Below are 26,123 nucleotides of genomic sequence, written 5' to 3' on the forward strand. Positions count from 1 at the left end.
AAAAAATAAAAAATTCTAGGAACTCGCCATGCCCCTCACGGAATACCTTGGGGTGTCTTCTTTCCAAAATGGGGTCACTTGTGGGGTAGTTATACTGCCCTGGCAATTTAGGGGCCCAAATGTGTGAGAAGTACTTTGCAATCAAAATGTGTAAAAAATGGCCTGCGAAATCCGAAAGGTGCACTTTGGAATATGTGCCCCTTTGCCCAACTTGGCTGCAAAAAAGTGTGACACATCTGGTATCGCCATACTCAGGAGAAGTTGGGTAATGTGTTTTGGGGTGTCATTTTACATATAACCATGCTGGGTGAGAGAAATATCCTGGCAAAAGACAACTTTTCCAATTTTTTTATACAAAGTTGGCATTTGATCAAGATGTTTATCTCACCCAGCATGGGTATATGTAAAATGACACCCCAAAACACATTCCCCAACTTCTCCTGAGTACAGCGATACCAGATGTGTGACACTTTTTTGCAGCCTAGATGCGCAAAGGGGCCCAAATTCCTTTTAGGAGGGCATTTTTAGACATTTGGATCCCAGACTTCTTCTCACGCTTTAGGGCCCCTAAAAAGCCAGGGCAGTATAAATACCCCACATGTGACCCCACTTTGGAAAGAAGACACCCCAAGGTATCCAATGAGGGGCCTGGCAAGTTCATAGAATTCTTTTTTTTTCGCATAAGTTAGCGGAAATTGATTTTTTTTTTATTTTTTTTCTCACAAAGTCTCACTTTCCGCTAACTTAGGACAAAAATTTAAATCTTTCATGGACTCAATATGCCCCTCAGCAAATACCTTGGGGTGTCTTCTTTCCAAAATGGGGTCAGTTGTGGGGTGTTTGTACTGCCCTGGCATTTGAGGGTCTCCGCAATCATTACATGTATGGCCAGCATTAGGAGTTTCTGCTATTCTCCTTATATTGAGCATACAGGTAATGAGATTTTTTTTTCCGTTCAGCCTCTGGGCTGAAAGAAAAAAATGAACGGCACAGATTTCTTCATTCGCATCGATCAATGTGGATGAAAAAATCTCTGCCAAAAAAAAAAAAATGGAGGGGAAAGGCGTCTGCCAGGACATAGGAGCTCCGCCCTACATCCATACCCACTTAGCTCGTATGCCCTGGCAAACCAGATTTCTCCATTCACATCAATCGATGTGGATGAATAAATCATTGCCGGGATTTTTTTTGATTTTTTTTATACAAAGTGTTTGCCAAAGCATAGGAACACCGCCTCCTCCTCAGCTCGTATGCCTTGGCAAACGTATCTGTCACTGCAGAGGAGAAAATCCTGTCTTGCAGCGCCGCATACACCGACTTGCGTGTAATCTGACAGCAGCGCAATGCTTCTGTCAGAATGCACATCGGTGCTGCAGCTGGTCGATCGGTTGGTCCACCTGGAAGGTAAAAAAAGAAAAAAAAAAAAAAAGAAAAAACCAGGCCGCAACGCAATAATTTTATTAACTTTGCAACAGAACATATAAACTTTAACTTTTTTAACTGAACATTAACCTTTTTGCTTACTGGTGTTTTTTTTTTTTTGTTTTTTTACCTTTATAGAACAAACCTCTCCTTCCCCATGGGTCAATGTGCAAAGCGCAAATCGCCCAAAGATGTGGCGAAGTGCGTTATGCACTTTGTCCCATGTGAAAGGAGACGTTTGCAGCAGCAGTGAGTGAATGGGCCCTAATAGCCCTGTGTGCCTGTCCTGGTGAGATGATCCCTATGCTAATAGTGTACCTGTGTGTGGTACTTCCGGAAACACTCCCTTAAGCATAGGGCAGGGTGGTCAGGACAGTCAGGACAGAAATAGCGGGTGTCACGCCTTATTCCACTCCTGCTACAGACACGACATCTTTTTCGGGGTGACTGTTGGGTTGAGGTACCAGGAACGACATTGGGGAAATGTCGCTCGTGTAGACGGCTAACTACACTGGTGGATGGGGCCACGGAACCTCCTGGATACAGGAGGTTCTCGATGATCTCTTCCTGAAATTTGAGGAAGGATCGTGTTCTCCCAGCCTTACTGTAGAGAACAAAACTATTGTACAGAGCCAATTGAATTAAATATACAGACACCTTCTTATACCAGAGTCTGGTTCTGCAGGAAACTAAATACGGAGACAACATCTGGTCATTGAAGTCCACCCCTCCCATGTGAAGGTTATAGTCGTGGACTGAGAGGGGCTTTTCAATGACACGGGTTGCTCGCTCAATTTGTATTGTCGTGTCTGCGTGAATGGAGGAGAGCATGTAAACGTCACGCTTGTCTCTCCATTTCACCGCGAGCAGTTCTTCGTTACACAGTGCGGCCCTCTGCCCCCTTGCAAGACGGGTGCTAACGAGCCGTTGGGGGAAGCCTGCGCGACTAGTTCGCGCGGTACCACAGGCGCCAATCCGTTCTAGAAACAAATGCCTAAAGAGGGCCACACTTGTGTAAAAATTGTCCACATAAAGATGGTACCCCTTGCCGAATAAGGGTGACACCAAGTCCCAAACTGTCTTCCCACTGCTCCCCAGGTAGTCAGGGCAACCGACCGGCTCCAGGGTCTGATCTTTTCCCTCATAGATCCGAAATTTGTGGGTATAGCCTGTGGCCCTTTCACAGAGCTTATACAATTTGACCCCATACCGGGCGCGCTTGCTTGGGATGTATTGTTTGAAGCCAAGGCGCCCGGTAAAATGTATAAGGGACTCGTCTACGCAGATGTTTTGCTCTGGGGTATAAATATCTGCAAATTTCTGGTTGAAATGGTCTATGAGGGGCCGAATTTTGTGGAGCCGGTCAAAAGCAGGGTGGCCCCTGGGACGGGAGGCGGTGTTGTCACTAAAGTGCAGGAAACGCAGGATGGCCTCAAAACGTGCCCTGGACATAGCAGCAGAGAACATGGGCATGTGATGAATCGGGTTCGTGGACCAATATGACCGCAATTCATGCTTTTTTGTCAGGCCCATGTTGAGGAGGAGGCCCAGAAAAGTTTTAATTTCGGAAACTTGGACTGGTTTCCACCGGAAAGGCTGGGCATAAAAGCTTCCCGGGTTAGCGGTGATAAATTGTGTGGCATACCGGTTTGTCTCTGCCACAACTAAGTCTAAGAGCTCCGCAGTCAAGAACAGCTCAAAAAATCCCAGGGCCGAACCGATCTGAGCTGTCTCAACCCGAACTCCAGACTGGGCGGTGAAAGGGGGAACTACAGGTGCGGCTGAAGTTGGGGACTGCCAATCGGGGTTTGCCAGCACCTCAGGGATTCTAGGGGCTCTACGGGCACGTCTTTGCGGTGGCTGCGACGGGGTCACTACTGCACCTGCCACCGTACCAGCTTCAACTGCCCTTCTGGTGCTCGCCACTTCACCAGGTTGTACGGCAGTGCTGGTACTAGGTCCAGGGAGGGCTGGGCTGCTGGTGTATGCCTCACCACGTAATCCGACAGCACCAGCCCCACTCTGCTGCTCTTGAAGCGGATCCTGCGCAACCTGTGGTCTAGCGACACGGGGCCGGGTACGCCTGGTGGTATCAGGGACCTCAGCCTCCTCGTCCGAACTTTGGGTCAGAGAGCCACTGCTTTCTACAGGTTCGTATTCTGACCCGCTGGATTCATCAGATGAGGGTTCCCACTCCTCATCCGACTGGGTCAGAAGCCTGTAGGCCTCTTCAGAGGAATACCCCCTGTTTGACATTTTGGGCAACTAAATTTAGGGGTATTCCCTGAGACTACCCAAGAAAAAAAAAGCAAGCCTGTCTTACAAAGGGGAGGCTAGCGAAGTACCGGAGGCCGCTGCGGTTGATAAAAAATATCAAAACTGATTTTTTTATCGCCGCAGTGCGTGTAAAGTGAATGTGCAGTGATCAAAAAAAATTTTTTCTTTGTCACTGCGGTGGGGCGGGCGTGGGCGAACGCACGTGTGGGCGACCGATCAGGCCTGATCGGGCAAACACTGCGTTTTGGGTGGAGGGCGAACTAAAGTGACACTAGTACTATTATAGATCTGACCGTGATCAGTTTTGATCACTTCCAGATACTATAAAAGTACAAATGCTGATTAGCGATACGCTAATCAGCGAATAACGGACTGCGGTGCAGTGGGCTGGGCGCTAACTGATCGCTAACTACCTAACCAACGGACCTAAACTATACCTAAAACCTAACGGTCAATACCAGTGAAAAAAAAGTGACAGTTTACACTGATCACTTTTTTCCTTTCACTAGTGATTGACAAAGGGGTGATCAAAGGGTTAATTGGGGTTCAGGGGGGTGATCTGGGGCTAAAGTGTGCTGTTTGGTGTACTCACTGTGTAGCCTGCTCCTCTGCTGGATCCAACCGACGAAAAGAACCAGCAGAGGAGCAGGCAGCCATATAACAGATCATATTTACAAATATGATCTGATATATGGCTCTGTGATTGGCTTTTTTGAAAATCATCAGCTTGCCAGCCGCGATCATTGGCTGGCAAGCTGATGACGAAATGGTCCTCTTCGAAATGCCGGCGCGAACTGCGCATGCGCGGGCCGCATATCGCGTCATCTCGCGTCTCGCGAGATGACGCGTATATGTGTCGTTGTGCGCAGCGCTGCCGCCTCCGGACCGCACATCTGCGTTAGGCGGTCCGGAGGCGGTTAAAAGGACACTGTACAAAATCAGCATTGCAATTATTAAAGGGGTTCTCTGGAGCAGATAGTGGTGGGGGTCAGACCAGCCGCATGAAGCGCACAAGGCTATAGTATTTAGTAGCTGCAGCTCGGACTTGCCTTAAACTGATGATGTCATAGTTGTCAGTGTATATTCTTGCCATATACAAGGCAAGGTCATTGGCCTCTGATCCACTGTTGGTTAGATACAGAACCTGGAACGAGAAGATTTCAAGAAGAATGTTTTGCATGAAGCAACACTGCATTATATTATGACTATCTATCTATCTATCTGTTACAGTGGTGGCTTATGGCCACAGCTGTTTTACTCACTGGTCCCGGGGCTCAGCCTTCTGGTGGCCCGGATCCACCACCTGCTCTTCTCCTCTTTCTTGCAAGCCCCGCCACTGGGTAAATCTCCTACTGCTTGCAGGTTGAGGCCTGTTAGGTTGTGCTTTCTGCACTCTTTCCCTCTGACTCATAAAGGGCCATCTCGCATGTCCCAATCTTCCCCAGCCAATGGTTGTCAACCGATGGATATTTAAGTCACCTTCCCCTGTGGGAAGGTGCCTGAACAATAAGGTCCTTAGGTTTTTTATTTCTCTGCACAGGTGTGCTGTTTTGTTGTCTTTTTGTGTATTGACCTCTGTCAGTTTCCTGGCTCTGATCTTTCGCTGTTGACCCAACCTGTGCGTTGCTCGCCCTGAATTGGTTCTGTTTCCTGTATTCACGCAATATCTACCTGCCTGTCTGATGTCACCCTATTACTGACTACGGTTTTGACGGATCCCTTGGTGCCTTGCATCGGTGTCTCAGACCCCTGGGTGTCAGCTGTCAATCTTACAGAGACTACTTCAGGAGGAAGTGACCTGGTGGTTCACCTGCAGCAAAGTCCAGATCTCTGTATAGGGATTAAAGGGTGAAAACCAGAGGCCTGCCAGAATAACATCCCCGAGTCAAGTCCAAAGTCAAACCGGTTAGTTGGCACCGTGGTTTTGTCTGTCTGTCCAAAACATAAGGATGACCCCAATTTAATATTCCTAAGACCCTCTATCTACAATACATTATGAAAGTTTACTTTTCCTATATAAAACCTAGCAAAACCAAGCATGATTTTGCAGGAACCAGGAAAAAAACAGGGGTCTTGAAGGGTATGGGTGGGGGGCTATATGACCTTTTGGACTGTATGTTGCATGTATAAATCAGAGAGCTGACCACTCAACCATGATACCTTCAGTTTCCCTGGCAGCCGACTGGTCAGTTTCTCGGCATATTCGTGGAGTGGAGAATGGAGGTAGATGTTTGTTGTGTGCCAGAGACGATCCAGCTGCTTCTTAGCTGCTTCTGTTACCTTCCTGCATAGACAGCACATACAAACATGTAAAACATAGCAGAATGGCGTACATACAAGAGAGGGGCCCCCATTACAGTGCCAGGCTTTGCCACACAGGGTGGCATTTATAGCAACGTGTATTCTGCTGATGCCATTTTACAGGAGTGACTCAGGGTCCATTATGAACAATGAATGGTCTTCCAGCTGCTCTGGAGGACCCAGCACATCCATATGCTAAATGGACAGCCCATTCATTTGAATGAGAACCTTGTAATGCTTCTTTTTTTCCTGTGGTGGCGCTGTGGAGAATTGAAAGACTAGCTGGCAGCTCTATGAATGGTGGCCCTATAAACCCCAAGTTTGTATGAATGATACTTCTAGGATACATACGGGTGACAATGTCCAACGCTAACGGTCACAATTCCTCCGAAGAGGTCAAGGTAGCGACGTCCTTCATGATCAAATAACCACTGCATGTGCCCTTGGTGCAGCAGGAGGGGCTTCTTGTAATATGTTAATAGTACTGCCGATAGGTTCTTCTTGCGGACCTCTACCACGTGGTCATAGGGAAGAGACTGGGGAGCAAAGGTCACAATTTCATGCCAAGGACCTCTAAAATAACTACAGACCTGAGACTAGGCCCTCTTAATAATACAGATCTTAGACCAAGCACCCTAAACAAATGCAGAACCAAAAACAGACCCCCTAAGCTAATACAGACTCCAGTCCAGGACCATAAATCACACTGGACCAGACCCTCTAAATAAATGCAGACCCCAGATCAGACACTCTAAATATTTACAAAACTTAGACCTGGTACCTTAAGTTAACACAGACTCTAGCCCGGGCCCTCTAAAGGACTACAGACCCGAGACCAGACACTCTTAATAATACAGATCCTACACTAGACACCCTAAACAAGTGGAGAACCCAAAACAGACCCCCTAAGCAAATACAGACTCCAGACTCGACCCCCTAAATAAATACAACCCTCCCCCCGACCGGACCATCTAAATGACTACAGACCACAAAATAGACCCCCTATAAATCTCATACCAGACCCTCTAAATAACTACAGACCTTAGACCAGACCTCCTCAATAACTACAGACCTTAGACCAGACCCTCTAAATAAGTACAGACCTTGGACCAGACCCTCTAAATAAATACAGACAGACCAGACCCTCTAAATAACTACAGACCTTAATCACAAGAAGACACTTACCTCATACTTTTCGGGTACAAAGTCACAGGGGGGCATTGTCAACTCATTGCTTGATAAATATCTGCAAGACACTATTATGTATAATTATTAATATATCATCTATCTGCAGTACCCCAGAAGAACTACTGCAAAGGTTTAATGCAATGGTATTGAGTTAAATGTTGTGATGTATTGTGTTCTATGTCTACTTAACAGCAATGTGTGGCTGACCAGCTAAGACCTGTCCTAGGTTGCAAATATTGCTTATATGTTTATACACTTAGACCCGCCAATAACCTTAATACAATTGCTTTGTTTATATGTTAAAGACAAAAGCAGTTATATATTGTGTTCACAGAAGCAGAAAAGATAATATGCCTTTAAGATTCATTATATGAATGTGAGGAGGGCTCAATGACACAGCATAAACAACAGAAAGCATAGAGTTAAACTGTTGTTACTGAGCAGGAGTCTTGACCAATCACAGCCAGCCTCACACTGAGCAGGAGTCTTGGCCAATCACAGCCAATCTTACACTCAGCCTGTGTGGGAAATTCCCCTAGCTGGAATCATTATACACCAAAGGAGAGGAGCTGAACAGACATTCACTCCACTAAGAGCTGTGTTTTATGGAAGCAAGAGGCCAAAATAGGTATTTAGAACAGTTATGATAATGTTCCTATTGTTAATGTAGTAATTAAATAACTTAAAGTGAGAGTACAGATACTGAAGAGAGAAATATATCCATCATTTTATGTTGAATGACAAGATTGAACAGTTCAACCACCATCTTATGCATACCGCCATTTTGTGATGCTTTATTCAACACATGTTTTGTATATTTGCTGTGGAGGCGGCAGTGTTATATATGAAGAAAAGTTGAAGTTAATAAAGAAGTTATGTAAAGCATTTGGTGTGCTCTTTAAACCTACTGTTTCCATAGAACCGCACTAGAAGTATTACAGAGTAACAGACAGTCTGGTTAGACTAAATAGTCAGAGATATCAAAATTCTTCTAATGCCACAGCGCAAAAGGCACTTCATAGTGCTGCGCCTGCCACAGTGGAACTATTACCCTCAGATGGTAAGCAATAGCGCTCCTTAACTTGCACAGTAAAGAGCGCATTAGAGCAGCGGAGCGCCAGCATATACCGCCGCGCAGCAACTGTTCCCTGAGTGAGCAAGCAAAGACACCTCAGCGGCCATAGAGGCCATAGAACGTGTGCATTAGTCAAACTGCAGCCGACCCTTAAAGTGGCAGAACAGCAAAGGCAAGATAGTCAGAGAAAGAGCGCAGCAGTGTATGCAAGCCAGAGCATCGCAAGTCTGCACAGAGCATCGCAAGTCTGCACAGAGCATCGCAACACATCAAGAAATGACACGTCTCCTTTTAGACTGACATTTGTTCCTGCTCTTCAGAATAAGGTCAGAGCTTTCCTTTTATTACTTATCATTGCACATAGGTTTTGACCTAAAGAGACATTTTCGTGTTCAGGAATAAAAGACTCTAAAGTAAAACAAAGGACAGTTTGTAATATATGGACTCTAAAGTATTTAAAGTAAAAGTCATTTATTGCCTGCATTTATCGCTGTTACATTTAAAGTGAAAGTCATTTATTTCTACATATATTAATATTGCATTTAAAGTGAAAGGCATCTTAATATTCTTTTTGATTGTTATAGCATTTAAAGTAAAATGTCTGAGCCTAGTATTACCATGCCACTGTTAGAGGATACAAAAATAGATAGAGTAGAGGGGGAAGAGCAAGAGAACCTGTCTGAGTTAGAAAAGTCTGATGCAGCATTAGTCTTGCCTCAAACAAATCTAGTCCAAACAAATGAACTAAGACGTTCATCACATGCCAGAAAATCGACCCCAAAGATGCTGGAAAATTTGGAGCAAGAAGCAGCATTAAAAGAGAAAAAGTTTGCCCGAATGTATGATAAGTGGAAATTGTACATTAGAGGCATTCATGGAAAGCTAAAACAAGAAAGTATAAAAAGGAACTTGAGTGATATAGTAGAGACGGTAGAAGAATCTGAATCAGAGCTTATGGCAGCATATGTCAACCTGCCTAGGATATTATAAGGAACATGGACACATGTACTGCGGTCACTAAAGATTTGGTAAAGCTCATGAGAGAACTATCATCTTCAGAAAAATATGATGAAGTTAAAGCAAGATGTAGAATGAATGATCTTTTTATTAGAGACTATGCTAGGTCCTTAGGTGGAACCACAATCTCAAGTGTGACTTCCTTCGCTAGCAGAAGTGCCATCCACATATCAGAGTCCTCAAGTACTTCAGCCAAAAGAAAGGAATTAGCTGAACAACTTGCTGTCAAGAGAGCAAAAATTGAGATGGAAGCTGCCATCGAGACGCAGTGCCAACGGATAGCGGAAATGGAATCTAAAAAAGATGCACAACGCTATCAAATGGAAGCTGCAATGGATGCTCAATGCTATCAAAAGGATGCACAACGCCTTCAAATGGAAGCTGAAATGGAGGCCCAGCGCTATCAAATGAAAGCTGAAATGGAGGCACAGCTCCATCAAATGGAAGCACAGTGCCAACAGATAAAGTCTGGAAAGGCAGCTAGAATTTAAGATCATAGAAGCCAGACTAAGAGTACACGAAGAGGATATGAATCAGAGTGGTCATAGGTTCAAATCTGTACTAAGTGAAGAGGCAGACTCCTACTTTCCTACATACTCCCAGGAGAATGGAAGGAAATCTCCAGCACTTAGTGAGAAAATAAGTCATTATCCTTCCATCCCTGCTCAGAAAGACAAAGAGAGGCCTAGTCCAGTGTTAGGAAAAAGGTGTGTGGATTTACCCTCTATCTCTACCGGAAAAGATGAAGAAAGGGACTCACCTAATTCAGAATTAAGTGAGAAAATAGAACCAGATGATTCTATTCCTAGATGCCACGGCAATGCTCAGGAAAATGTTACAACCATTGTCCCAGCAAGACCACAGAGAACAGTCCTAGTTAGACTTCCCGTTCCGGAACCTACTGTATTTTCAAGAGATGTACTGAAGTTCATAGAGTGGAAGGCAAGTTTTGAAATGATCTTTGAGCAGCATTGCTTCAGTCCAGTTGACAAGTTATTGTACCTTCAGAGATATGTTGGTGGAGAAGCCAAGGAAGTTCTTGAAGGTAACTTCAATAGAAAAGACGAGGCCTACAAGCAAGCTTGGGAAACATTTTATGCAAGATATGGTCATCCTTTCTTAGTACAAAGAGCCTTTAGAGAGAAACTGAATAACTGGCCTAAAATAGGTCCTAAAGAACACTTCAGACTCCAAAAGTATGGTGACTTCCTGCAAGCATGCAGCAATACCATCCCACATGTACGAGGACTAGAAGTACTACTGAAAGATCATCTAGAAAACCACAGGATGCTGTCTAAGCTACCTGAAGAAGTGGCTTCTAGATGGAATCGCTATGTGACTAAACAGTTAGCTCTAGGTAAGAACTTCCAAAGTTTTAAAGAGTTCTCTGAGTTCGTCAATGAGGGAGCACGAATAGCATGTAATCCAGTAACATCATCTTACATCTTAAAATCCTTAGAAGAAAGGCCTGCAAGAGAGATAAGACACGCAAGAGCAACTAGCTCTGTAACCAACACAGCAGCTAAAGGTCTAGACACCTACGAGAGCAAGTTCAAAGTCACTAATGGGATTAGTAGAGAGACAGAACCGACAAATCTTCAGACTACCTTCAAGTGTATGTTCTGTGGAGAGAACCACTCCATACACAAGTGCTCCAGATGAAAAGAAAAAATATGTACTCGATAACCAACTGTGTTTTGGATGACTAAGAAAAGGCTATGTTACTAAGGAGTGTAAAAAAAAAAAACACATGCAGGGTTTGCAAAGGATGCCATCCTACACCACTACATGAAGAACATCAAGAAAGATAAATCCACAATACCTAAAGATACTGAGGAAAAAAATAAAGTATCTGTATTCTTTTGTAGAGTGAGGGAAGGAGAAAGCAATGACACATCAATGGTTGTACCAGTGTGCATTTAAAATCCTAAAAGGAGGAACAAGAAGGTATACGCCTATGTGCTATTGGATGCCCAGAGTGACGTCACCTTCATTGATCAAGAAATCTGCAAGAAATTGCAAGTGACTACAGAACCAGTGAAGCTCAAACTCACCACAATGACGGGGAGAGACACATTAGTAAACAGTCAAAGGGTCAAAGGACTGAGAGTTAGAGGACTTCATTAAAACTTCACATTAGATCTACCTCCAACTTATACAAAAGACGATATACCTCTAGATCGAGATCGCATAACTACCTGTGAAACAGCCAATAAATGGGAGCACCTGTCTGTCATATCTCATGAAATGTCCCCGCTGAAGGAGTTTGGTGTTGGACTGTTGATAGGCTACGATTGTCCTGAAGCCTTGGTACCACGAAAAGTAATCACAGGAGGAAGGGGTGAACCCTACGCTGTTCAAACTGATCTAGGATGGGGTGTTGTTGGAGGAAAACAGCAGGTCGCAAACTCATGACAGGTGACAAGATTGTGTCATCGAATATCTGTACAGCAAAAGTAATCAAGATCCTTGAATCCGACTTCGCAGACATAAGTTCTAAAGAAAAGAGTGTATCTCAAAAAGACATAAGGCTCGTACACACTCTAGAAGAAAGTATTCAGCAGAATCAACAAGGTCATCTTGAAATGCCCTTACATTTTAGAGAACGACCTCATCTGCCAAATAACAGAAATCTCGCCCTAGCAAGATTGAAATGTTTGAAGAAAAAGATGGGAAGAGATCCCAAACTCAAGAATAATTATTTGAAATTCATGGAAGGCATCCACGAAGAAGGACATGCAGAGAAAGTTAATAGCCAACCTAAAGAAGGAGAAGTGTGGTACATCCCACATTTAGGTGTTTACCACTCAAAGAAACCAGATAAGATTAGAGGTAGTATTTAATTGCTTAGCAAAGTATGATGGTGTTGCATTAAAAGATCATCTACTAAAAGGATCAGATCTTACAAACACTCTGCCTGGAGTACTCTATAGATTCAGAAAGTAACCCGTAGCGGTCATGTGTGACATTGAAAAGATGTTCCACCAGTTTCATGTGAAGAATGAAAATAGAGACTTCCTGAGGTTCCTATGATGGGAGGACGGAGATACAGATTCAGAGCCAGCAGAATACAGAATGAAAGTACACTTGTTTGGAGCAGTATCATCTCCAGGTTGTGACAATTATGGTATGAAGTACCTGGCCAATCAGAATAAAAAGGATTGCCCATCAGCAGCAAATTTTCTGAACAAAAACTTTTATGTAGATGATGGTCTTATGAGTCTAGAGTCCACAGAATCTGCAATCAAACTAGTACAAGAAAGCCAAGAGTTATGCGCAAGAGGAAACCTGCGTCTTTACAAATTCATCTCAAATAACAGAGAGGTACTGGAATCCATCAGTGACTCTGAACGTGCATCAACAATGAAGAATGTAGATCTCAATTATGATCTACCAGTTCAGAACGTATGGATTGGGATGGAATGTAGAAACATAGACACATAGAATGTGTCGGCAGATAAGAACCATTTGGCCCATCTAGTCTTCCCAATATACTATGTTGTACTATGAATAGCCCCTGGCCCTATCTTATATGAAGGATGGCCTTATGCCTATCCCATGCATGCTTAATCTCCTTCACTGTATTTGCAGCTACCACTTCTGCAGGAAGGCTATTCCATGCATCCACTACTTTCTCAGTAAAGTAATACTTCCTGATATTACTTTTAAACCTTTGCCCCTCTAATTTAAAACTATGTCCTCTTGTAACGGTTTTTCTTCTTTTAAATATTCTCTCCTCTTTTACCTTGTTGATTCCCTTTATGTATTTAAAAGTTTCTATCATATCCCCTCTGTCTCTCGTCTTTCTTCCAAGCTATGCATGTTAAAGTCCTTTAATCTTTGCTGGCAGTTTTATCCTGCAATCCATTTCCTACTGCTCTGCTCTATGACATGGTCTGCCTACCTTTAAGTCTTCTGAAATAATGACCCCTAAATCCCTTTCCTCAGTTACTGAGGTTAGGACTGTATCACTGATTTTATATTCTGCTCTTGGGTTTTTACGCCCCAAGTGCATTATCTTGCACTTTTCAACATTAAATTTTAGTTGCCAGATTTTTTAACCATTCCTCTAGTTTTCCTAAATCCTTTTCCATTTGGTGTATCCCTCCAGGAACATCAACCCTGTTACAAATCTTTGTGTCATCAGCAAAAATACACATCTTACCATTAGAGTTGAGCGAACACCTGGATGTTCGGGTTCGAGAAGTTCGGCCGAACTTCCTGGAAATGTTCGGGTTCGGGATCCGAACCCGACCCGAACTTCGTCCCGAACCCGAACCCCATTGAAGTCAATAGGGACCCGAACTTTTCGGCACTAAAAAGGCTGTAAAACAGCCCAGGAAAGGGCTAGAGGGCTGCAAAAGGCAGCAACATGTAGGTAAATCCCCTGCAAACAAATGTGGATAGGGAAATGAATTAAAATGAAAATTAAATAAATAAAAATTAACCAATATCAATTGGAGAGAGGTCCCACAGCAGAGAATCTGCCTTCACGTCACCCACCACTGTAACAGTCCATTGTCAGATATTTAGACCCAGGCAGAGGAGAGAGGTCCTGTAACAGACAATCTGGCTTCATGTCAGCAGAGAATCAGTCTGCATGTCATAGCAGAGAATCAGGCTTCACGTCACCCAACACTGGAACAGTCCATTGTCAGATATTTAGGCCCAGCACCCAGGCACAACTGCCAACATGCCCAGGACTGGTCGCCCCAGCAAGTTCACCCCAAGAGCAGACCGCAAGATGCTAAAAGAGGTCTCCAAAAACCCTAAAGTGTCATCTCGAGAACTACAGCAGGCTCTGGCTACTGTTGATGTAGAAGTACATGCCTCTACAATCAGAAAGAGACTGTACAAGTTTAACTTGCATGGGAGGTGTGCAAGGAGGAAACCTTTGCTTTCCAAGAGAAACATCGAGGCCAGACTGACATTTGCCAAAGATAAAGTTGACAAAGACCAGGACTTCTGGAATAATGTTCTTTGGACAGATGAGTCCAAAATTTAATTATTTGGACACAACAGCAGAGGACATGTTTGGCGTAAACCAAACACAGCATTCCAAGAAAAGAACCTCATACCAACTGTGAAGCATGGAGGTGGAAGTGTCATGGTTTGGGGCTGCTTTGCTGCAGCAGGACCTGGTCAGCTCACCATCATAGAATCCACGATGAATTCTACTGTGTATCAGAAGGTGCTTGAAGAACATGTGAGACCATCAGTTAGAAAATTAAAGCTGAGGCGGAACTGGACCATGCAACATGACAATGACCCAAAACATACTAGTAAATCAACCAAAGATTGGCTGAAAAAGAAGAAATGGAGAGTCCTGGAATGGCCAAGTCAAAGTCCAGATTTGAATCCCATTGAGATGCTGTGGGGTGACTTGAAAAGGGCTGTACGTGCAAGAAACCCCTCAAACATCTCACAGCTGAAAAAGTTCTGCATTGAGGAGTGGGGTAAAATTTCCTCAGACCGATGTCGAAGACTGGTAGATGGCTACAAGAACCGTCTCACTGCAGTTATTTCAGCCAAAGGAGGTAACACTCGCTATTAGGGGCAAGGGTGTCCTATCTTTTTCCTCAGTTAGAATAGGCATTTTTGTAGAATGACATTTACAGAAGATCTTGAAAAGACTTTTCTTCAGTTTTCTTTGTTTAGTCGGATTACTTTAATCTCTCTGTATTGTTGAAACGGAGATGAAATAACCTTTTATTAAAAATGTTACAAAAAACCACATGCTTTCAAAGGGTGTCCTAATTTTTTCACATGACTGTAATGGTAAAATGAAAATAAAAATAGGATTGAATGAGGAAGTGCCCTGGAGTACAATAATATATGGCTAAGGGGAGGTAGTTAATGTCTAATCTGCACAAGGGATGGACAGGTCCTGTGGGATCCATGCCTGGTTCATTTTTATGAACGTCAGCTTGTCCACATTGGCTGTAGACAGGCGGCTGCGTTTGTCTGTAATGACGCCCCCGCCGTGCTGAATACACGTTCAGACAAAACGCTGGCCGCCGGGCAGGCCAGCACCTCCAAGGCATAGAAGGCTAGCTCTGGCCACGTGGACAATTTAGAGACCCAGAAGTTGAATGGGGCCGAACCATCAGTCAGTACGTGGAGGGGTGTGCACACGTACTGTTCCACCATGTTAGTGAAATGTTGCCTCCTGCTAACACGTTGCGTATCAGGTGGTGGTGCAGTTAGCTGTGGCGTGTTGACAAAACTTTTCCACATCTCTGCCATGCTAGACCTGCCCTCAGAGGAGCTGGCCGTGACACAGCTGCCTTGGCGACCTCTTGCTCCTCCTCTGCCTTGGCCTTGGGCTTCCACTTGTTCCCCTGTGACATTTGGGAATGCTTTCAGTAGCGCGTCTACCAACGTGCGCTTGTACTCGCGCATCTTCCTATCACGCTCCAGTGCAGGAAGTAAGGTGGGCACATTGTCTTTGTACCGTGGATCCAGCAGGGTGGCAACCCAGTAGTCCGCACACGTTAAAATGTGGGCAACTCTGCTGTCGTTGCGCAGGCACTGCAGCATGTAGTCGCTCATGTGTGCCAGGCTGCCCAGGGGTAAGGACAAGCTGTCCTCTGTGGGAGGCGTATCGTCATCGTCCTGCCTTTCCCCCCAGCCACGCACCAGTGATGGGCCCGAGCTGCGTTGGGTGCCACAGCGCTGTGACCATGCATCATCCTCATCCTCCTCCACCTCCTCCTCATCCTCGTCCTCCAGTAGTGGGCCCTGGCTGGCCACATTTGTACCTGGCCTCTGCTGTTGCAAAAAACCTCCCTCTGAGTCACTTCGAAGAGATTGGCCTGAAAGTGCTAAAAATGACCCCTCTTCCTCCTCCTCCTCCTCCTCCTCCTCCTGGGCCACCTCCTCTTCCATCATCGCCCTAAGTGTTTTCTCAAGGAGACATAGAAGTGGTATTGTAACGCTGATAACGGCGTCATCGCCACTGGCCCAGTCATTGGTGGTGAAGTGGTGCTGTTCCGCAGTGCGACTGACCCGTGCGTGCTGCAGCTGAAACTCCACTATGGCCTGCTGCTGCTCGCACAGTCTCTCCAGCATGTGCAAGGTGGATAAATTTAAAGTAGGCCTGATACAGCAGAAACCACTAATTTAGAGAATTGCTAAATTGGGAATTGTATTTCAACCCAGAACAAAAACTGTGCTTTGACGGACACTAAATAACTTGCCCAGCCACAGCAATAACCACAGATTTAGCTGACTATAAATTTGAGGCCTATTATTTAGGCGCTGGGTGACAGGTATACGTTTACAGACAGAATTAGACTGGGAAATGCACAGTAGCGTGTGTGTGAAGTTATTGAGAATGACCCTATGTGCACCTTGAATCTTATATACCCTTTTAGGGATAGATTTAAAGTAGGTCTGATACAGCAGAAACCACTAAATTAGGAAATTGCAAAATTGGGAATTGTATTTCAACCCAGAACAAAAACTGTGCTTTGACGGACACTAAATAACTTGACCAGCTACAGCAATAATGACAGATTTGGATGAATATAAATTTGAGGCCTATTATTTAGGCGCTGGGTGACAGGTATACGTTTACGGACAGAATTAGACTGGGATATGCACAGTAGCGTGTGTGTCAAGTTATTGAGGATGACCCTATCAGCACCTTGATTCTGATATACCCTTTAAGGGATGTATTTAAAGTAGGCCTGATACAGCAGAAACCACTAATTTAGAGAATTGCTAAATTGGGAATTGTATTTCAACCCAGAACAAAAACTGTGCTTTGACGGACACTAAATAACTTGCCCAGCCACAGCAATAACCACAGATTTAGCTGACTATAAATTTGAGGCCTATTATTTAGGCACTGGGTGACAGGTATACGTTTACAGTCAGAATTAGACTGGGATATGGCCAAAAAATAACCACACTATTGATGGTTAAATGCACTTGGTGACAGGCTCAGCTTGCCCCTGATCTAGTATATGGCCAAAAAATAACCACACTATTGATGGTTAAATGCACTTGGTGTGACAGCTTCACCCTGATGTAGGATATAGCCAAAAAACAACCACACTATTGAGGGTTAAATGCACTTGGTGACAGCTTGACCCTGATGTAGTATATGGCCAAAAAATAACCACACTATTGATGGTTAAATGCACTTGGTGTGACAGCTTCACCCTGATGTAGGATATAGCCAAAAAACAACCACACTATTGAGGGTTAAATGCACTTGGTGACAGCTTGCCCCTGATGTAGTATATGGCCAAAAAATAACCACACTATTGATGGTTAAATGCACTTGGTGTGACAGCTTCACCCTGATGTAGGATATAGCCAAAAAATAACCACACTATTGAGGGTTAAATGTACTTGGTGGCAGCTTGTGCTGGCGCACCACAAGACACAAAATGGCCGCCGATCACCCCAGAAAAAAGTAAATGAAAAACGCTCTGGGCAGCCTAAAAACAGTGAGCAATTGAATAGCAGCAGTTCAATCATCCACAGCTGCAGACGTACCATTCTTTCCACAGTGGCTTATATATATGATTCATTGGTATTCTTGGCCCCAGTAATCCTCAGAGCAAGAGAAATACTACAATAATTATGCAGACAGAAAATGGGATGGGATGAGCCCATACCTGAAAATTTCAAGCCAAGATAGGAGAGTTGGATAAGAGACTTGCAAAACTTGAGAGTGATAAAAGACACTTGAGAGTTGAGAACCTGATGGCAAATTCCCTAAATTCATGTTTAAGTCCTACCACTAAGAACAAAGAATTATAGGTAATTTTGGTGGGAGTGTAGCTGGCCAGCTAAGACCTGTCCTAGGTTGCTAATATAACTTATATGTTTATACAGCTAGACCTGCCAATAACCTTAATATCGTTCCTATGTTTATACGTTAAAGACAAAAGCAGAGTTATTTACTGTGACTTCATGTTTTTGAATGTCATATAACAGTTATATATTGTATTCACAGAAGCAGAAAAGATAATATGCCTTTAAGATTCATTATATAAATGTGAGGTAAGCTCAATGACACAGCAGAAACAACAGAAAGCATAGAGTTAAAGAGGACCTTTCACTACTCTACAAACTAAAAACTAACTATACCTGTGGGCAGAGCGGCGCCCAGGGGTCCCCCTGCACTTACTAGTAAGTCTGGGCGCCGCTCCGTTCGCCCGGTATAGGCTCCGGTGTCTGCGCTCCCTCTGACTGATTTCTTGTAGGAGGCGTGTCCCTTGCTGCACTGCTGGCCAATCGCAGCGCACAGCTCATAGCCTGGCTATGAGCTGTGCGCTGCGATTGGCCAGCAGTGCAGCAAGGGACACGCCTCCTACAAGAAATCAGTCAGAGGGAGCGCAGACACCGGAGCCTATACCGGGCGAACGGAGCGGCGCCCAGACTTACTAGTAAGTGCAGGGGGACCCCTGGGCGCCGCTCTGCCCACAGGTATAGTTAGTTTTTAGTTTGTAGAGTAGTGAAAGGTCCTCTTTAAGCTGTTGTTACTGAGCAGGAGTCTTGACCAATCACAGCCAGCCTCACACTGAGCAGAAGTCTTGGCCAATCACAGCCAATCTTACACTCAGCCTGTGTCGGAAATTCCCCTAGCTGGAATCATTACACCAGAGGAGAGGAGCTGAACAGATGTTCACTCCACTAAGAGCTGTGTTTTATGGAAGCAAGAGGCCAAAATAGGTATTTAGAACAATTATGATAATGTTCCTATTGTTAATGTAGTGATTAGAACTGTATACTGAACCAATTACGTGTTTACTTACAGTTCCACCAAATTCCATGCAAATTACAACCATACAAATTGCATACAAACTGCGAACTAGTCATTCCAGATCATAAGCAATTGTATAGAGCAAACTGCAAACCAAGTTAATCAAGTAGAACTATTGGTTAACCTCAGATATACCTCTCAGAGAGATCATAAAGGGCTTAAATAACTTAAAGTGAGAGTACAGATACTGAAGAGAGAAATATATCCACCATTTTATGTTGAATGACAAGATTGAACAGTTGAACCACCATCTTATGCATACCGCCATTTTGTGATACTTTATTCAACACGTGTTTTGTACATGGACTATTCGCTGCGGAGGCGGCAGTGTTATATATGAAGAAAAGTTGAAGTTAATAAAGAAGTTATTTCAAGCATTTGGTTTAAACCTACAGTTTCCATAGAACGACGCTAGAAGAATTACAGTCTGGTTAGACTAAAAAGTCTGAATATCAAAATTCTTCTAATACCACAGCGCAAAAGGCACTTCATAGTGCTGCGCCTGCCACACAATGTATAGGCAACCAAACAGTTAACAAATTGTCAGACTGTTTAGTTTACTGGAGAGATGGTCTAGATCCTCCCCCAGGTTAGGTTAAGAAGTCTAGTCTGAGAAAAGATACAGGAAGGACACGTTTGTGAGAGCTCCTTCAGACCAGGCCCAAGATCAGAGAACCCTAATCTCTGAGACCACACTTGCCAAAGAAGCAAAGAGAAACGATGGGAGGAGATAAGAAGGTCCAGGACCTGACAGGCCATGCAAGCTTCAGACAGCAAGGTAACGCACGTTTATGGCATAAAGACTTTGCTGCTGTGGAAAGGATTATTGCCTCCTGCACCCACCATACTCTGAGACATCTTTGGCCAGCCTTATCTTAACCACTTCACATCCGGGCCATTTATCCCCTTCCTCACAGAGCCTAATTTTGCAAACCTGACATGTCACTTTATGTGGTGTTAACTTTGGAACGCTTTTACTTATCCAAGCCATTCTGAGATTGTTTTCTCGTGACACATTGTACTTCATGACAGTGGTAAATTTGAGTCGATATATTCCACCTTTATTTATAAAATAATCCCAAATTTACCAAAGATTTTGAAAAATTAGCAATTTTCAAAATGTTTATTTTTCTGCTTTTAAAACAGAAAGTGATACCTCATAAAATATTTATTACTTAACATTCCCCATATGTCTACTTTACGTTGGCATCATTTTGAAAATGTCATTTTATTTTTTTAGGACGTTAGAAGGCTTAGAATTTTAGAAGCAATTCTTAAAATTTTTAAGAAAATTTCCAAAACCCACTTTTTAAGGACCAGTTCAGGTCTGATGTCACTTTGTGGGGTTTACATAGTGGAAACACCCCTTAAATGACCCCATTGTAGAAACTACACCCCTCAAGTTACTCAAAACTGATTTTACAAACTTTGTTAACCCTTTGTGTTCCACAAGAATTAAATGAAAATGGAGATGACATTTCTAAATTTCACTTTTTTGTGGTTTAGGCCTCCTGCACACGAACGTGCACGGGCACCAACCGTGGGCCAGACGCATGCGGATCGCGACCTTATTCACTTGAATGGGGTCCACGATCCGTCCGTTCCGCAAAAAGATAGAGCACGTTCTAACTTTTTGCGGTGTGGAGGCACGGAACGGAAGCCACGGAAGCACTCCGTAGTGCTTCTGTAGGATTCCGTTCACTGCTTCCGTTCTCCACCGTTCCACATCTCCAGATTTGCGGACCCATACAAGTCAATGGGTCAGCATCTGTGATGCGGAATGCACACGGAATGGTGCCCATGTATTGCGGATCCACATACCGTATTTTTTGCCGTATAAGACGCACCGGCGTATAAGACGCACCTAGGTTTTTGGGGAGGAAAATAAGAAAAAAAATATTTTTAACCAAAAGGTGTGCTGTGGGTTTGGAACTAGGTGGTCTGTGGATGGCATTATTACTGGGGATCTGTGGATGACGGACACTGTTATGGGGGGGATCTGTGGATGACGGACACTGTTATGGGGGGATCTGTGGATGACGGACACTGTTATGGGGGGATCTGTGGATGACGGACACTGTTATGGGGGCAACTGTGGATGACGGACACTGTTATGGGGGCAACTGTGGATGACGGACACTGTTATGGGGGCAACTGTGGATGACAGACACTGTTATGGGGGCAACTGTGGATGACAGACACTGTTATGGGGGGGATCTGTGGCTGGCACTGTTACAGGGGGGGGGGATCTGTGGATGGCACTGTTATACATGTGTCATCCACAGACCCTCCCAGCCCATAACTGTGCCATCCACAGATCCCCCGCCGCTCCAGTATACTAATATAATATGTCTGATTTAATTAATGGTTATTAAATATGCATCTTTATTCCTAATAGTACCTTAAATCCTAAGCGCTTCAGTACAATGCCGGCAGGCCGGGCAGCCGGCGCGTCACTCACTGACGTCACTTGCCTGCGCCGCCTGCTTCATTCATAAAGTAGGCGGCGCAGGCACGTGACATCAGGGAGTTACGCTGCCGCCCGCCCGGCCTGCATTGTACGGATGCGCTTAGGATTTAAGGTACTATTAGGCATAAAGGGGCATATTTAATAACCATTAATTGAATATGACATATTTTATTAGTACACCGGAGCGGCGGGGCGGGCCTTTAGTACAGTGACTGCACCGCCCCGCCGCTATTGCCGGCCCCAGCTCCTCCTCCCAGAGTCCCCGCTCGCTTTACATCGCTGCCAGCGATGTAAAACTGACTGCATTCGCCGTATAAGACGCAGGGGCATTTTCCCCCCATTTTGGGGGAAGAAAAAGTGCGTCTTATACGGCGAAAAATACGGTATGTGGTCCGCAATACGGCAACGGAACACCTATGGTCGTGTGCAGGAGGCCTTACAGAAACACCCCACATGTGGTCGTAAACTGATGTAAGGGCACATGACAGGGCGCAGAAGAAAAGGAGCACAGTATGGTTTTTGGAAGGCAGATTTTGCTGAACTGGTTTTTAGATGCCATGTCCCATTTGAAGCCCCCTTGATGTACCCTTACAGTAGAAATGCCCAAAAAGTGACCCCATTTAGGAAACTAGGGGATAAGTAGCCAGTTTTATTGCTACTATTTTTGGGTTCATATGATTTTTAATTGCTCTATATTACGTTTTTTGTGAGGCAAGGTAACCCAAAAATGGCTGTTTTGGCACAGTTTTTATTTTTTACAACATTCATCTGACAGGGTGGATCATGTGCTATTTTTATAGAGCAGGTTGTTACGGACGTAATGATATCAAATACAGTGGGATGCGAAAGTTTGGGCAACCTTGTTAATCGTCATGATTTTCCTGTATAAATCGTTGGTTGTAACGAAAAAAAATGTCAGGTAAATCTATCATATAGGAGACACACACAGTGATATGTGAGAAGTGAAATGAAGTTTCTTGGATTTACAGAAAGTGCTATAATTGTTTAAACACAATTAGGCAGGTGCATACATGTGGTCGCTGTTGTTGTCATTTTATTGATTCCAAAACCTTTAGAACTAATTATTGGAACTCAAATTGGCTTGGTAAGCTCAGTGACCCCTGACCTACATACACAGGTGAATCCAATTATGGGAAAGAGTATTTAAGGGGGTCAATTGTAAGTTTCCCTCCTCATTTAATTTTCTCTGAAGAGTAGCAACATGGGGGTCTCAAAACAACTCCCAAATGACCTGAGGACAAAGATTGTTCACCATCATGGTTTAGGGGAAGGATACAGAAAGCTGTCTCAGAGATTTCAGCTGTTTCCACAGTTGGGAACATATTGAGGAAATGGAAGACCACAGGCTCAGTTCAAGTTAAGGCTCGAAGTGGCCGACCAAGAAAAATCTCGGATAGACAGAAGCGACGAATGGTGAGAACAGTCAGAGTCAACCCACAGACCAGCACCGAAGACCTACAACATCATCTTACTGCAGATGGAGTCACTGTGCATCGCTCAACCATTCAGCGCACTTTACACAAGGAGATGCTGTATGCGAGAGTGATGCAGAGGAAGCCTTTTCTCCGCCCACAGCACAAAAAGTGCCGCTTGAAGTGGGCTAAAGCACATTTATTTCACTTTAACACAATAATAGCAGTTTTGAAGCAAAAAAAAAAACATATTTTAGTGTCTCCATTGTCTCATAGTCATAGTTTTTTTTTATTTTATGACCGATTGTCTTATTTAGGGTCTCATTTTTTGCAGGATGAGGTGACAGTTTGATTGGTACTATTTTGGGTGGCATATGCCTTTTTAGATTGCTTGGTGTTGCAATTTTTGTGATGTAAGGTGACAAAAAATTGCTTCTTTTGGCACAGTTTTTATTTTTATTTTTTACGGTGTTCACCTGAGGGGTTAGGTCACGTGATATTTTTATAGAGCTGGTTATTACGGAGTTGCGGCGATACCTAATATGTATACTTTTTTAAATTTATTTCCCTTTAACACAATAATAGCATTTTTGAAACAAAAAAATTATGTTTTAATGTCTCCATGTTCTGAGAGCTATATATATATATTTTTTGAGCGATTTTCTTATGTAGAGGCTAATTTTTTATGGGACATACACCTTTTTGATCACTTGGAGTTGCACTTTTTGTGATGTAAGGTGACAAAAATTGCTTGTTTTTATTTTATTTTTTTATGGTGTTTATCGGACGGGGTGGATCATGTGATATATTTATAGAGCCAGTCATTACAGATGCGGCAATACCAAATATGTCTATTTTTATTTTATTTTTCTATTTTTACATTATTATTTTTTTTATTACTTAATTGGGGAATTTTTTTTTTTTTACATGTGAAACCTTTTTTTCTTTTTTCAACACTTATTTTTATTATTTTATTATTTTACACTTTGCATCCCCCATAAGGTCTTACCTCTAGGGGACATTTAACTTCACTTCTTTTTTTTTTTTCCACTATTGATTTCTCCTGTAACTGGGGCTGACACAGTAGCCCCAGTTACAGGGAAAATTCACCCCCCAGAGAGGCTGTACATCAGAATACAACACTGTACAGCCTCAGTGCAGAGCTGATCAAGGTCTATGGAAGACCCAACAGCTCCTGCACTCTCCCGGCCCGGGATCTGTATACACAGCCCTTGTGGAGCGCTGTGTATACAGCAATCTAGAAGGCAGGGACACCTGGGAACTGTCCCTGCCTTCTCTCTGGGTTGCACTGCTGTCACTGACAGCAGGCTTCCCGCTCTGCAGCTGCACGATTAGCGTGCAGCTGCCATCTCTAAAATAGACGTTCCAGAACGTCGATTCAGAGTTAAACATCCACCCACGTTTATATCCTATGGGCGGATGTGAAGTGGTTAAATCTGTGAGTAAATCTCAGCCGGGGAACTGCAGAAAGGGTTAACAAGAACCTAACTACGCTACTGTGGTTATTTTGGAGTGACTGCAAAGTGTCCATAGAGAGAGACAGTGAAAACTACAACTACCATTATTGTTGTTGCCTATAAGCTGCTATTGGGAGAAGACTAAACTGTACCTTTTACTTATGTATGTACTATTACTCCCATCTGTATGTACTATTACTCCCATCTTCTGTTTAGTAAAGAAAGACTTTCCTTATTGCAACCTGCAGGCCGTGTTATTGACCCCACCACCCCTCGGCCTCTGCATCTGCCCTCCTGCCTGGCACCCTGCTAACTATACACAATCAAGGGAACCCCAACACCAGTGTGTACCCAGGGGAAGAAAGGGTGGGCCCTCTATCTATCTATCTATCTATCCTAAGTCACCTACAGTGCCCTCCTATTGCCACCACAATGTGCCTTAACCCATTTTCAAGATCTCTGCTTACTGCTGTGAATAGGTCGTACACCTACCTTTACCTATATGATTTTCTAATCCTGCACAACCCCTTTAACGTAAATTCTGCAACTAAAACCACAGCTTTAAACATAGTTTTCTCTACAACTGGTTCTGGAGGTTTTCGGTATTCTAGACAAAGCGCTGACCATGGGGGTTTGTTTTTTTTGTTCGCTTCCTGATACTTAATAACGCATAGTTTACGTGTGCTGAAGCTCGGAAGCTGTCTGTACCTTCAGGATATACACTCAGTTTAGGTTCATGATAAGTAAGGAAAAAATGACTCGGAAATATCAGTCTTTTTTTCGGGGAGGGGAGGGCTGCAAATGTGAATTGTAAAACTATGACCTACATTCCTAGAAAGTCGCTCGGCTTCTGGTTACTATGGAGAAGGCCCTGCTGTGAAGCTACCATCAAGGCAATGTGTGACAACTACTGAGGCCCGTAATATCATGTTAAAGTGCCTTGAGAAAGTATTCATACCCCTTGACCATTTCCACATTTTTTCACTTTGCACCCACAAACTTAAATGTATTTTATGTGAGATAGACTAACACAAAGTATCAAGTATGTGTGAAGGGAAAAGAAAATGATAGATGGTTTTCAAAATGTTTAATAAATACAAATCTGAAAAGTGTGACGTGCATTTGTATTCAACCCCCTGCACTGTGATAGCCCTAAATAAAATCCAACGTGACCAACCACCTTCAGAAGTCACCTAATTAGTAAATAGAGTCCACCTGTGTGTTATCTCTGTATCAGTAGTGGGGCCCTGTATCTTTCAGCATGTCTTTGTATGCCTTATATTTATGTAGCTGCAAATTCCTAATAACAGGCTGGTAACCAACACTACACCTTAGTCACCACTAGATGGTGCTGGTGTATCCATATAAAAGGGACAGGCTAGCCACAGGAAGTTAATACTAAGGAGATGAGTTGTAGTCTAAGTTATGAGGAGAGTCAGACATGTCCACCATGTAGCGACCACTTTAGCCCGCTTGGCTCTGGGTTTGGAGGAGAAGATATCAGAAGCTACCTAGCACAGGCCAGAATAACTGTGGCTATAGAGCGAGTCTAGTGGAGATAGCAGCAGTCTCAGCTTATGGACTCCACAGCACCCAGTGACCGGGAGAAGCTTCCTGCATCTAGACACAGCCTGACAACTAAGGTCAAATTTGCACCCAAGTGTGCTGGCATCACGAACAC

The 26,123-nt window shown here is 43.8% G+C and overlaps 1 protein-coding gene across 1 annotated transcript in view; it reads right to left on the minus strand.

Moving 5' to 3' along the window:
- The window catches only part of AGXT2 (alanine--glyoxylate aminotransferase 2), a 45,558-nt gene that overhangs the window by 14,630 nt on the left and 4,805 nt on the right, over window positions 1–26,123 (minus strand). The window contains exons 2-5 of the mRNA XM_044276416.1: window positions 7,186–7,256; window positions 6,352–6,536; window positions 5,860–5,983; window positions 4,749–4,843 (exon numbers count right to left, since the gene is read on the minus strand). Coding sequence (XP_044132351.1) covers window positions 4,749–4,843; window positions 5,860–5,983; window positions 6,352–6,536; window positions 7,186–7,256 — 475 coding nt within the window. The remainder of the gene's footprint in view (window positions 1–4,748; window positions 4,844–5,859; window positions 5,984–6,351; window positions 6,537–7,185; window positions 7,257–26,123) is intronic.

Source organism: Bufo gargarizans, chromosome 1 (genome assembly GCF_014858855.1).
Source record: "Bufo gargarizans isolate SCDJY-AF-19 chromosome 1, ASM1485885v1, whole genome shotgun sequence".
Taxonomy (NCBI): domain Eukaryota; kingdom Metazoa; phylum Chordata; class Amphibia; order Anura; family Bufonidae; genus Bufo; species Bufo gargarizans.